At 33.8% G+C, this 15,204-nt stretch overlaps 1 protein-coding gene across 5 annotated transcripts in view; it reads right to left on the reverse strand.

Moving 5' to 3' along the window:
- LOC105327748 (B-box type zinc finger protein ncl-1) overlaps positions 1-11,541 on the reverse strand; it is a 16,259-nt gene extending 4,718 nt beyond the window's left edge. Inside the window, exons 1-13 of one of the 5 annotated variants that reach the window (XM_066074980.1) lie at positions 11,385-11,541; positions 8,429-8,889; positions 8,228-8,338; positions 7,844-8,104; positions 7,129-7,440; positions 6,686-6,914; positions 6,398-6,553; positions 5,990-6,244; positions 5,822-5,900; positions 4,671-4,831; positions 4,379-4,567; positions 1,327-1,481; positions 1-659 (exon numbers count right to left, since the gene is read on the reverse strand). The exon at positions 1-659 is cut by the window's left edge and continues 4,718 nt beyond it. In XM_066074980.1, coding sequence (XP_065931052.1) covers positions 351-659; positions 1,327-1,481; positions 4,379-4,567; positions 4,671-4,831; positions 5,822-5,900; positions 5,990-6,244; positions 6,398-6,553; positions 6,686-6,914; positions 7,129-7,440; positions 7,844-8,104; positions 8,228-8,338; positions 8,429-8,878 — 2,667 coding nt within the window. In that variant the 5' untranslated portion in view covers positions 8,879-8,889; positions 11,385-11,541 and the 3' untranslated portion in view covers positions 1-350. Of the gene's footprint in view, positions 660-1,326; positions 1,482-4,378; positions 4,568-4,670; positions 4,832-5,821; positions 5,901-5,989; positions 6,245-6,397; positions 6,554-6,670; positions 6,915-7,128; positions 7,441-7,843; positions 8,105-8,227; positions 8,339-8,428; positions 8,890-10,511; positions 10,724-11,057; positions 11,309-11,384 lie in introns of those variants that run through there. The other 4 variants (XM_011428367.4, XM_011428362.4, XM_011428363.4 and 1 more) reach the window with 4 other exon arrangements.
- Between the last annotated feature and the right edge of the window lie 3,663 nt (positions 11,542-15,204).

The following is a 15,204-nucleotide window of genomic DNA, read 5'->3' on the forward strand; positions in this document are numbered from 1 at the left end:
AAAAATATAGTAACTTCCCAAAAGAAAACTGACAAATAAATCCTGTATAACTAACTACATACATGTAAAACATCCCTAGCACTTGTTCTCCAGTCAGCAAATATTTTGGAAAATACACAAAATATGAAGGTATTATTAAGCAGGATGATTGGCTTAAATATTCAACAAAGAAAATCCACAGCACGCCCCTACACCAAACTTGCGAGATGGGGGGATTAATAACTGGTTTGATTTTCCAAAATTTTGCTTCTAGTGCATCTGGGATTGGAACGTTAGAAAAGAAATAAATCAAAGTTTTGTAAACATATTAACCGAAAAAGGATTTACACGCTGTAAAATTGCATGTAAATCTAAGTGATGTACAAGGTGTTGAGAACTAGAACATGGTGATTGTTCTTGGCAAGAGTGACAACATAGCCCTCCGACGTGATCTTCAGTCCGCAGCAGCGACTAACTTTGACATAGGGACACTCAAACTCTCCAATGAGTGAGCCATCTCTCTGGAACACTGCCACGTGGAATCTGTTCCCATGACTATCTCCAATCAGAACATCACCGGCATCGCTAATGTCGATTCCATTGGGGTAGTTTGTCAGGTTCTCACAGCCAATGCGTCTCAAGAAATGACCCTCCTCATTGAACACTACCACACAATGGCCCTGCAGATCAAACAACTTTTATAATGACCACATGCAAACATCTATATATTTCTGTAGATAAGCATGAACTGGATATTTAAAGAGGTATGGGACAACATTTTTTTTCATGGATAGTTAGTCATTTATAACAGGATATCAACACTAATATAAACCCCAGATTAATACCTTGATTTACTGTGTATTTTTATAGATAAAATTCAAGAATTACAAAAGATTTTTTTCATTTTCATGTAAAATAATTAAGAGCTTTTATTGGTCTTTTGGTGGTTAAATTCTATTTGGAAAGAGATTCTTTAAAGACAATTTGACATGTTGCTATTTTTTATCTCCTTCCATTCTTATCATACAAGTGAATATGTCAACAGAGTACAAGGAAGGTTGCTCAGTTCTTTATATGACAGAGTGCCCTAGTATTGTCCCCAGGCAATATATGACAAGCTCGTACAGGTACTTCCTACTTGTGTGTGTAAGGTGAAGTAAAAAACAAGTGCACTGTTGAGAAAAAAATCGATACCTTAAATCATTTGTACAGTGTCATTTTCTAGATTATATTACACAGAGTTGTAAGAAAAGTTCAGTCCTGAAAACCGTGAGCTAAAATAAAGAAATACTGCAACTTGTCCATTTTCTGAAAATATATTCGAAACTACATGGATAAAGAACTAGCTACCTTGAAATCGCACACAAAAAACTCCCTGCCACTGACAGCAATGTCGGACGGCTCCCTCATATAGTCGCTGCAGTCGAACCACTTAATCAGGTCGCCTGCCTCACTGATGATAAACACAGTGGGGGATACACTGTCGACAGCCACGATGTAACCTACAAAATTACACAATGAAATTCTAGTTTTGCATAAAATAAGATCATGCACAATAATAACTGCTCTTACGTACAACCAGATGGGCCTTAACAGTCACCCAAATATAATACAATCCAGTACAGAATTCCCCGAAAAGCAATTAAATAAATATACAAGTATGCAGAGTAAACTGATAGGACCAGATGTAAATATGTTGCTTAGGCGAGAGAAATTTAATTTTTAGTTTTACGGATCCGCCACCCAATTTTTCCGATTTTGTAAAAAAAAAAATAATGAAAAAAAATTCGTATCTTCGGAAATTTTTCCGGAATTTTCAAGTTTGACCGATCTTGGTTTTAAAATTACTTTATTTTATTTGAAATCTGCAAAACGTTTGACAAAGGGAGCTTTTAAAATCAAGTGTAAGCGTCTCTATAACATGGAGTATTTAAGATGGAGGTCAGCCATGCATGGTTTGGCTTAAAAGTTTTTATGAAAAGCAAAGAAAATATGTCATCCTGAACAAGTTTAGTAAGGTTAATACCAATGATCTTAAAACAAACACAAAGTACACAATGGATAGTGGACAAATTAAACTTAATATTATAAGTTCAAGCAAATAATATGTAATTTTGATTAATAAAAGTTTGCCCCCAGTTTTTTATTTTTTTTATTTTCCCTCCTCCGACCCAAATTTTTTACAAAAAAATCTGTAAAACTAAAAATTAAATTTCTCTCGCCTTAAAAACATAATACTGAGGATTGAAGATGAACTCAATTCAAAGTGACAATAGAAATAGCTTTAAACAAGCTTCTCATGTAAGTCTTATAAGACCAAAAAAAAAATGTGTTTCCTATTTCATTAAATTTAAAATTAGGGTAGGTAGGTCGGCTTTCTTTTTTTTTTTTTAAAATATAAAATGAGCTTTTAAGTTTTCCCCTTTCCTAGCATATGATTTTTCTATACAATAAGAAAATGTATTATACAGGTGGAGTAATCGTGGATAGTGACAACTGTTACAGAATTAAAGCTTTCTTAAATCTAAGGTTAATTTGGAATTTATACGAAGATTTTATTTTCATGTAAATAGAAAATATAAATAGGACAGCCACTATAAATTAACAGAGTATAATACTCATTACCACAAATATATTATATATTAGTTATTAGTTCTATTTTCCTGGTCAACTGACATAACAGTACACGTTAATATCGTAACTGTGTTGAATTCAGAAACAGAGGAAATTCTGGTTGATCAGACGAGAGTCTTAGAATTAAATCTTTTCAATACAGGCCTCTAACACCCATTTTTGGTACTGGGGCCGGGGCCAATGGATTGGGAAAAATGCGACGTTTTGATAGAGATTGGGAATTTTTTTCCTTGCTTAATGTACAGTCCCCAGAACAAAAACTAGGGTATATTGATAGGATTTCTCAAAGGTTAATTTTTTTTTATTATTTTTAAAACTGGGAACATGTATGTATAATAATGAGAAGGAAAAAAGTTAATTCACAGTGTGTGAAACAAGTTTGTTACTGAAGATGTAAAATTTCCCAAAAGGTTTTTGTGTAATTACTAGCTATATGTCATATGGCAAAGAAAATAATGAAACAGTTTTTTTTTTAATTTAAAAAAATTATCTTATTTGTATTAATGTAAAATTTAATCTATATTTGTATTTATACCTTTAATAGATAAATGTTTCTTGATTGTGTTAGCCTAATGACAATATTTATAAAATCAGTCTCTGTACTTCTGTGTGTTTGGGGTATTAGTCCAACCCTTCGACCCACTTACTACTGTTTTGTAGAGGATCTGTTCAGACAAACATTTTTATAATAATTTTAACATTTATTGCAGAATTATAAGCTACTAACAGCTTATCAACTAACTGTTAAATCAGGATTAAAAGTAATAAACATCGTTTTTAAAATTACACCGTTTCTCTCTGAGGAAATTCTGGCTAAGTTACATAACGATCACAAGAAACAGTTTACAACGCGGTAGTGTTGCAAATCTTCACAGAGCTTTTATGACTGCTGAATATACGATATATCTATTTAGAATAAGTACATTTTATTTCAAGTTAAATTATTAATATTAGGCAATCTCAAATTGGGAAAAACACACTCAATTTTGGGAAAAAAGATGCCTTTTTCACGTTGGGAATGGGGCCGAATATCGGCCCCAATTATAGAGGATCGAGAGGCCTGCAATAATTTTAAAAAAAATGAATACATAATTAATGGTTTAAGACTAATTTTAAAAATTTCATTTGCAACTGAACTGCAGCATTTTAAAATCATTCTATTCAAAGACTTACGATGTCTGCAGTCTCCACACCCAGAAATTAAAAAAAAAACTTTGCCTCTGCTTTTTTCTTGTACATTTTTATATTAATTTATAACACATCACTGCACTATGAAACTATTTATTGCATTGATGATTTAGCTAAAATAACCAAGGATAACTTTCATCCATGCTGTCAATCTGCACTTAGAAATCTTTAAAATGCTTTGATAAGTGGTGTTTTCTATTGAATTGTTACAAGCGTTTTTTTTACTCTAATTTGTAAATACTCTATTGTTTAAACAAATTACGGTTGGTAATCTGGATTTGGAATAAAAAGTGTTAGGGTCGGCTTATAAAAAATAGGGTCGGTCTGGAAACCGGAAACACACATTTTTTTTTTTGGCCTAAGTGAAAAGAGGTGAAAAATTGACAATATTGTTTTAGCTTTATAAGCAAAGAGCACTTTAAAAACAGGCAATTTTCAATAGTTGATTGTAGAGTGGTTTGTTTCAAATATGTATTATGCAAGAGGACATCAGGAGCACCATAGATAATATTCAATGTGTACATTATATCAAAGTAAGGGGGCCCATAATAGTGAACTCTTGGCTAAGGTTTCTCACCTTGACTTGTCAGAGCCAGTCCTGCAACAATGTCAATGTATCTTATGGCAATCTTTCTAATAAACACTCCCTTCGAGGTGAATATCTGCATTCGAGATCGTTCGTTGCCTCGGTCACACACCACATACTTGCCCGAGGGTCTCATCACTGCCACTTTCCTGGGGTACCACAACTGTCCCTCGTCGCGTCCTGAAATATTCATGTTTAATCAGCCCTCTGTGAGCACATTCTAATGTGTTTGTTTGTTTACTACCTGAAACAGTTAAATTGATCCTATTTAACCTAAACTTACCAGGTATTCCAAACTGATACTTGAATTCTCCTGTCTTCTCAAAACAACAGACCCTGTGATTATTTGTATCAGCTACAACTATGTCCTCATCAATGCCCAGGCAGAATCCATGTGGAGAGTTAAACTGTCCTTTTCCTGGACCCAACTGACCAAATTTGCATCTAAAAACAAAAGACAAATAATATACCAACATTTTTTATTTTAACAATAAGAGTTGTTTTGTTTAAACAGTCTTAATGCAGAGGCCAACCTTTAAACTGCTTTTAACTGCCATAATAGCATTTTCTTATCATAACCTGATCCAAACTATTTTTAACATTTGATGCAAGATCTCTACTTATTGCATTTTTTATGTGGCCAATATGTTATAGAGACCATACATGATGCATCTATATGTTTTAATGTTTCCTTCCTTTTTTTCCTAACAAAATGAACATTCCTTATAACTTTTGAAAAATAGTAAGTTTTTCCCCCCCATCTAAATCACCTAGAATTTTAAACACTCTTCAGTGTTTTCATTTACATAACTTTCATTAAGTGGTGAAAAATTGCCTCCTCTTCCCCCCCTTATTGATGCCCTGCATAATCCTTTACAAGGTTAGCTTTTTAAAAAGCTAAAGAAGTCAGCCAGAGGAATATTAATCTAAGGATAAAAGCTATCAAAATATGAGATATACAGTTTCCAGAACAATCACAATATACATTGTACATTAAGTTTGCACCTTTAAGTTTTATGGCTGTAGGTGAGCAGACAAGCATGTAGCAGTGTAGATACAGTTTATGTCTGCACATCTAATTATTACTTAAAGTTGTAACTTTGCAAAGATTGCTCTCTGAATTTCATGGTCAACCACTGCCAATATATATATATATATATATCAATATATATATATTCTCAGACTCTAAAGTTGGGAAGATGTATATATGTACAGTCTCAGGACGACTACGAACGATACCCATGGACAGTCGATGCGCAGTTTGATCTAGAAACTGACCTCTTTCATAACTTATATGAATTTCTCTACCACCAAATGTCTAATTCCTTCCCAGAGTTCCAATTTAAGCAAGCGCAATTGAAGTTTCATCCTAACTTAAGTAGTCTGCTCATGGGCTTACTAATGAAAAGTCACAAATAAATTTCATGTACATACCTGATCTGCATCGCACTCATTTTGTTGCCACGACGTACAGGAGGAAAAGGCATGTTTCCATTTGTGCTATTGAATCCAGCTGAAATTCAAAGACCCAGTTTTACACTTCATGAAAACCATAAGCTTAAAACAGATAAGAGAACAATTAGTTGTAAATAATGTTCTTACAATCTGCCATGTCTTTGCTCGTGGAGTTCATATTCATACTGCCAATGGTTCCTATAGAACTCATGGATCCAATGCTACCCACACTGCCCATGCCCCCGGTCAGAGAGCTGGGGGGCTGCTGTAACAGGCTGGCCAGGGTCTCCAGGTTGGGCGACTCCGATTGGGGAGTGCTGGGATTTAACAGAGAATTGAAGTTGGTATCACTCTGTGAAATGGATGGAGGGGCTGTCCCAACAGGAGTTTGTGGAAGACCAACTGTGAAAGAATTATTTCATACGTTGAGTAATCTCATAAAGCAGCATATTTGATGTCATACATACACAAGTATAGATTTAATACACATACATGTATATCTGAAAATTTTGAAAATGCAAATTGCATTTCAAAATCTGATACAGATCATTGTACCTGACTGAAGCTTGGCAAGTGCTGCTACATTCATCATTGAAGCACTAGATCCACTGTTGTTGCTCGCTGCATCAACAGAAATTCCACTGTCAGACATAGCAGGGCTGTGGGAATTCCTGGAGAGGCTTGTGCTGTGGTCATGCATGGTTTGACTCCCTGAGGAAAGAAAACAATCATTTAAGGTATAGTCATCACAAATAAGCTAATAAATAATAAACTAATAATCATTACTTTCCTTAAAATTTTAACAAGTCAACCATACACGAGCATTACCAGATTTATCATAACTTGCAATTGCTGATGCCATAGATGCAGGAATAGACCCAATTGGCCCTGGCGTATTGCTTCTCATCGAGACAGGTGTAATTGTGCGAAAATGATTGTGAATCAAATCTTGAGCTTGAGTCGAGGTCTGGCGCATCATACTCGGCTCCGGACTCAACACTCCACTGGGCAAGTTAAAACCTTCATTCTCAAAAGAGGAATGCAGGGATGACAAGGGTCTTTCAAGCTGTGGCTACAAAATAAAAGGCTTTCACATAATTTTAAACTATTGAACAGAAGAAATTTTTTTTTTTTCTTAGAAAGGATTGTCCCTTATACTTTCAGATCCATGCATTCTTTTAACTGTGTTCTCACAAAGTACTTAATTCATTTCAAGTATTAAAAAACAAAATAAAGACAATAAGAAAATGATTCAATCTCATAATATCTTTCATTTCTTTCCATACCTTAGGCTCTTCCTTGACAAAGGAGCCAAAAGTCTTGTTGATGGCCTCTTGAAATGCTTCTGTATCCGAGTGGAAATCCAGATTGATGTGGATATCTGGCCTAGGTGTATTGTTGATGAGAAACATCAGCTGGGCACTTATCATTTTCCTCATTAGTGCATAATGCAGACCAGTGCCATGTTGTAACAGCAACTCGGTGTACTTGCACCCATCTTCTATTTTTTCAGATGTCTTCTCCACGCTGTGGAAGAGGTCCATGATGGCAAGTTCTTGTTTTGAATGCAATTCTTCCAGCTCTTCAAGCACTGCATCCTACAAGATGAGGGGAAAAAATGTTTACTGAACTCAATGCATGTTTAGTTTAGGTCTAAAAAAAAAATAGTGTGTTTAGGGTAACACTGATGAAAAAATTAGGTTAGGTAGGTAGGAATTTTTTTTTATTTTATCATATTTTTTTGCCTGAATCCTAAGAATGTTTGTTTGTTTCATATTTAAAAACGTATTTTTTATTGGAAATAAGATAAAATTCTTAATCGGATGAAATCAGGCATCTAAAAATGGTAGTATCGGGCCATTTTTGTAGGTTAGGTCGTGTTACCCGAAACACACAACTTTCTTTTTAGGCCTTAGATAGAAATTTCTGTACTACAATGTTTTCATATTTTTTTTTTTCAAATTACACTACACTACTAAGTAAAATGTAAAAAGTAGATACCTTTTTCTTCTCCAACATAGCTTTGTAGCTTTGGAATGTTTCTTGAATCAGTCCCTTGGCGTTATCTCTTTGCATCTGCAGATCATTGAGGCTGCTCTCCAACTTCTGGTGAGCCTCATCACACACAGCCACCTTCTTCTTGCTTTCTTCCAGCATTATAGACAACTCATCCTTTAGCTTCTTCTCCGTCTCGCTAATATTTTCACACTGATGGTCTTGTGGCTTGTGCAGACTTTTCATACATTCACCACATATAGCCTCCTACAATAGCATCATAATGATTAATTGTTATTTGATCATCATTTATACCATACATAATGACTTCAAAATACAAAATGTTGCACAGAACACAAAAAAATGATGGAAATGACAATCAATGCTCACCCGACAGGTGTTACAGTAGAACTTGACATGTTCAGTAGCATGGTAGGTACAGAAGATGACTTTGTGAGCCAAATTACGTCCGCCTTCTTTCATATCCTCAAACAAGACAACCTGATGAAAATGCAAATTGTCAAAATTATTAATTAGAAGAGTGCCACAACCAAACATATTCAAAGCAACTTCGTTGAGCATTTTCATTACCTCATGATTATCAAAGCACCTCATGAACTGATGTGCAGTGACACAATTGGCACAGAGGTAATTTCCACTGATACAGTCCCTGCACCTAGCTACAGCCTTTTCCTTGGCTTTGCAGCTATTGCAGAGGATCTGCTTGTCCTCTATGGCAGCAATCTCCAGAAGATCGGAAATGACGTACTCTGGTTGCAAAGCTGCGATTCCACCGGGTGGGATTTTTGTGTCTTGTTTGCAAATGGAACAAGACAGGACATCTTTTGCATCTTCATTTTCATTCTCCAGACAAGTCTGGCAGAAGACATGAAGACAGTTTAAGATTTTGGGTTGTTTGAGCTTTTCCTCGCAAATTCTGCATGTATGCTCCTCGTCACCATCCAGGCTGATGTTTGGCATGGGCGACACCTCTCGGGACTGCTCAGGAGAAGCTGCAGGTGATATTTCTGGTGAGGACATGGCTTGTTTATCTAAAAGGAATAAAGATGACACATTATGTGAGACAAGACATTGAGACAGTGTATTACCCCACAGAATCTCAGAGCTCAACATCATCTAAAATATTTACTTGTCCATTGGGCAAGCTGCCAACAAATGCTATGTCTGAATACAGTTTTTAATTTTTTGGCTAATTTGAATAAGGAAAATTATAAAATTTATAATCAAATTTGTTGCAGCAATGATTGTATTTTACCAAGGAAAGTGTATAATTAGTATATTCATTAATTGTTGTCAAAACACATTTCATGGATCATGTTTATTGCCATTGTTATCTGAATTCTTTCAATTTTAAATAAATTCTGCTTAAAAAATTCTAGAAAAAAATGGTATTTGTAAACTTCATAGGAATAATTAGATTACAAAATCAGTAATTGCAGTTTGCACCATCAACACTTTATACATTCAGATTGATCACCAAAGTTGACACACGATTTTTTTTATCAAGTAGATTGAATACACAAATTCCACTTCCTTACCCAATACATATAGCATGGAAGTAAAAATTCAGCATGTATCTACAAATCAGATATCTTTTGTTAATACTTCAAGTTTAGTCTGTTTCTGTCACCACAAAATATAAGGTTCGCCAAAAAACACTCGCCTTTTATGTTTCCTTAATCAACATCAACAAAAACCACTCTTAGTAAAAAGGACAAGGGATAGATATATTAATACCTTCTGCATTTAGTTTCCTTTCTTATTGAAATTCTATAATCATTTTGCTAATCAAAATTAGCAGAGTCTGTTTCCACGTATGGGTCAATGTTTTATAACTCAAACACAGGACAGCTAGATTGTTGGACCCTATCCCCTTCAAATCCAATAGTGCCGCTTTTTTCTCCACATTGGCTGTACAATCTCTCCTGTAGGGAATCACATCTTACATGACATTGCCAATGAAACAGCCATAAAATTCCTAATGTATGCAACTCTACCATGAAACAGTCATGCAATAGAGACAAACAAAAAATGTAGGCAAATTAACCGAGTAAGACAAAATCAGAAATACTGCACATCTACCATGAGGTCCAATTGTCTTTCACGCATAATGTAGTGATACCATTATCATTACCATTGGTGCTTTGACTTTCCCCTGGAACTGACAGGTTAACTCCTGCCAGGGGAAAGAACCTACCGTGATCTTCAAGAGCCAAGATCAATCTTAAGGGGGTGGAATGTGACAGTCAGAACTAGAGACTCAGGAGTCCCAGTCTGGTTGGTAATATTTTTTCCTCTCCTTTCCAGTTCCAATTGTAACGAAATGTAACAGTAATGTAGCAATACCATTACCACTGGTAAGTCTGATATCATAGATACTAAAACTAAACTGGCCCAAGACCAATTCTTGCCAAGTACCATTTCTTCTCAGTGCGTTTTACATCATTTTATCGACACATAAAATTATACATGAAAAATATGTAACAATCCACTGGCGAGAAATGGTACCAGGTGAGAATCAGTCTTAGGCCAGACAGTGGTATTGCATATGTCATTTTACAGCTCATGTTCAGCATAAATATAAACACAATATTGAAGAGTTGTAGTCTCTCCTTTTATTGTTTAATAATTGTAGAGCAGGCAATATACTTACCTTCTGTGAATGTGCTTTTTTATTTACGCTTCATACCCAACTCAAGAGTGACCATGTGCAACACTAATCATCACATTAATTTATCAGCGTGAACATCCTATGCAGCCACAATTAACATCCTTCCTGACAGGAAAGAGTATTTCCTGTTGCTTATCAAGTGGCACTGAATCCCTATATCCTGAACCAGTTTACAAATATTCATCCATGCATATCATGTCTGATAAAGTCACTCCGGCTTACACAGTGACCTTGACCTTCATTCTAAAAACGGGGGATTTTGTTTTATGCGATACATCATTTACATAATTACTCAGTCATGTCTGATAAAACATAAAACTAAAATATTAATGTACATGAATCTGCTACAGTATTTGAAACGACCCAATCTGTTTGCAAAATCAAGCGAACAAGCGAAGTCATGGAAATGGTCGACGGATGTGCATGTACTAATTTAATATATGCACGACGCACTATAAAAATAATGCAAATGGCGTTTAAACATACATAGCATAATAAGTGCAATTTTTAATTGTACACAATGTTTACCATGTAACACTTCTTACTCTATCTTTGTAAGTCCTAGCTTTTGAAAATAATCTGTACCAAAGACGTCATCAGTGCAAATTCGCGTGAGGGTCACGAGCAAAATCCCAGACAAAGAAAACAAATAACCGTCAAGTAATGGACCAAAATGTCTAAATAACGTTTTTCTGATACAGCTTTCACCCCAGCGATTTACAATGTAATAGGGAGGCGTCACCATAGCAAACTTTGTACCCTCGTCCTTGCTTGCATGTGGCATACCGAAAGTGCTTTTTTTTGTCATGCGATGGTGTTGCACTTGAATAAAATAATGAAATAAAGTATACTTACATGGAATGTGTAGATGTTCTGGCACTTTTCAATGCTGTTATATTTAACGAATTAAACTGTATTTCAGAAAATATGCCATTTAGGTGAAGGACCTTCCCGCCATAGATCGTTTCCACACCATGAATCGCAAAATAATAGTGTCGTGTGTTGCGCATGTCCTCATTCATGGCGGGAGTTCCAAAAGTGGCAAAACGTAATCGATTTCCAAAGTGAATAAATTGTTAGCAGGGGCGTATTTAAATTCTTATATTGGTGCAACAAGAAACATTATATTTATCTGATTTAATATATAAATCAACTGTATAACTAATTTAACATATAAAAAAGCTAATTGGAAATGCAAATTGAAAAATGCTGTTTTTTCTTGACATATTTCTTGAAGATTTTAAATGATATACCATGTATATACGTATAGTCAAACAAATCAACATACTTTAAAATTTCATTTTATTTACCAATATTTAGTTTTTTTAAAAGAAAATCTATGATTTACATAATATTTTTTAGTATTTACTAGTATTAATTTATTTCAATATTTTGGCGTTTTTTTCTCAGAGGGTGGTTAATTTGTCGGAAAATAAAGTTTTTGTCGGAAAATAAAGTTTTTACAGAGTACAGCCAAATGCTGTGAAATTTTGTGATTTTATGATAAATTACTGATTGCACATTTTATTGAAGGAGTGGGGCGGGGGCTGTATTCATAAAATCAAGATTCATTACAATGCCTCCTCCGTGATCAGAGCCCAACATGTATGCTATTTCATAGGGCAAGCCAAATTCACAAAAAATGAGCTAAACACAGTTTAAAATATCTAAAAACAATTATCTACATTCGTTAACTTTAGTAAAGAGTTGTCAATGATAGTTTCACAACCCTGGCCTCATGAGCCTGAAACTATATAACTTGATAATTCATTATCAGAGAAACTATATGTTATACAATCAGTTTGATGGTTGTTTTCAGTGCTACTTAATATTATGGTTATACACTTCTGAATCATATATGATCGGTTTAACTATGTTTTACAGCTGTGAAATACTAACGTTATAGTTTTCTGTCCGTAAAGTATAGTTTACAGCCGATAAACCTAATTCATCGACTGCGACACTATGGTTAGCTCATTTTTATGAATTTAACATACCATACCTATAGACTGTAAATATGTTATGTATATATACCTCTATTTTAGTATGAATTTATCATACACGGTTAAATTTTGACATTTGAGAAAGTAACAGAATTGAAAGCTACCTACTCTTCTTTAAAAAAAAAAAAAAGAGTCACATGCAGCAAAAGTCTGTTCGACTGATTTGTAGTTCTACCGTTTGGTTTCGCACTTTTTATATAATCAAGATATGCATATAATTGCTCTCTGAATACATAAATCAATTATTTTAATTATAAATATGAAGAAAAAAACTCGTCATTACGTTATTACCAGAAACTATCTCGTATTTAAGAAATTTTCCTACATATGACACGATGAATTAATTTGATGATATTCGTGCTTCAGAAAAATGTTGTTCAAGTAGAACATGTACCATTTCATTCAACTGCCCTGTAAAAGCATTTAAGTTTATTCTTTTTCTGAGTCAATCATGCGGTCTATTGAAGGCACACATTCTGACAAATTTATAAGGTTTAGAGAATGCAGTCATTTACTGGTACTCGTTTTCAATGGTATCTTGTCACTCGTTACGGCGGAGTCACAGCCATACATGACAAGGCTAGTATATGTAAATAATAGGGGAATTAATACGGTGTTAAAAGGTTGATTATTGTATCATTGAAGTCAATCTGTCAAATTCCATGTAACTTTCATGCTCTTTTGAATTCCATTAGCGGATCCAGAAAATTTTTCCAGTGGAGGGGGGGGGGGGTAAATTCAGAGGCATATACATGTATAATAAATTCTAATTTTTTCCGAGGGTGGGGGTGTGGACACTTTTTATTTTCTTGTTAAAGATTAAAAAAAACCTGAAAAATATACAACTTTTAATAAAAAGAATTCATGGTGTATGTGATTTTCCTTGGCGTATGCAATGAAAATTAATTACATGTACTATATGAAAATATCAATTATAGAACATAATAATTCAGATTAATCTTTCACTTGCGAAATCATATTTTCAAAAGACATTTTTAATAGATCTATCAAATGAAGTTATAGGTGTAATGAGCCTATTTGACTGCCCGAAGTTACTTCTACGTTTAACCTTCAAAATACCAAACATACGACTTGGCAGGACGATAAAATAAATAAAAATTTTTCAAACAAGCGATTGTTAAATAAATATATATTCATTTAAACATTTACAATACAAATACAATGAGTTTTTAAGCTAGATGTAGACTAATTTTTAATAATTTCATCTTTCCTGTCAGTTCTAAACACTATCCCGTTGAAAGCAAAAAAGAAAAAAATAACAAATTCAAAATTTCTCCTAAACCTACACTTGTAGGTGACAGAATTCACTTCGGACAGCCTTTCAACCATGTGAACAACAAACCTTCATTTTCTTAGGAGAGTTCTCCATAATTTCAATCTTATCAACTAAGGGATTACCTTATACTGCTTTTTGTCATACTTCGACATTGGTCCTATTAATTCTGGACCTGATAGTTGCAATTCAACATGTTTGTAAGTTAAAAAAAGTAAACATAGTTTATCTCATCGAGACAAGGACTACCATTTTCCTATTACATATGAAAATCATACTAAATGCTCTATATTAAAATATCGTATTGTATGGTATGACACAATATCGTATCATATCTTAGGATACAATATTGTATCGTGTAATGTGTACAATTTCATATCGAATAATACTTTACAATATTGTATTATGATATAATACAATAATATAACATATGATAGAATATTGTATCATATGATAGGACAATGTATCATTTGATACGATATTGTATTACGATTAGATACAATATTGTCATATGATATGAATAGAAAAGGTATAATGATATGATGTTTTATCATATATCTTACCATTTATCAGTTGATACATACAATATCGTTTCTTATCTTACAATTGTATCATTTCATGATACAAATTTGAAACAATATCACAATACATGATTCAACATCGTATCACAAATATATGATACAATAAACTATCATATTATATAATATAGTTGCATCATTTCATATAAATATGATACAATATAGGATCATATCATTTGATGCAATATTGTATTAATACAATATCATATATTTTATATTTGGTCTAGTATTATAACTAACCTCCTGCTAAATTGCGGGGAGATCATGCATATTCCATACATCGTCAGTACAAAATATACTTCCCCTTGAGCATTATAAAGTCATTCTATAAGTACAAATGTATTATGACATCAGGTTTAAAACCCAAATTGAAATTTGTAAAATTGTTATAAAACGCTTCATTTTTATTGTTTATTCATTTTATGTTGGTTGGTGAAATATATTTGTTACATGGTTTGTAGTTTACCTAATAATCGGTTTATACGTGGTCAGTAAATTCCATATGCTGCAAGAGTGGAGCTCCTGAGTCTCCAGATGAAATTTACTAACTCGAAATTTAATTTGGAATTTACTGATCATGTATAAGCCATATTTGGTCAACTACAAACCATGTAACTAACATACAGTCAAACCTCGTTATCTCAAACTAGATGGGCCTGGTTAAAAACTCCGAGATATCCAAGTATTTGAAATATCAAGGGTAAAATGCTAAAAATATAAGTGATTGGGACTTACAAATCACTTTGACATACCCACAGTATTCCAGATACCAAAGTTCAACTGTATGATACGATAAGGTA

Source organism: Magallana gigas, chromosome 2, assembly GCF_963853765.1.
Source record: "Magallana gigas chromosome 2, xbMagGiga1.1, whole genome shotgun sequence".
Lineage (NCBI taxonomy): Eukaryota > Metazoa > Mollusca > Bivalvia > Ostreida > Ostreidae > Magallana > Magallana gigas.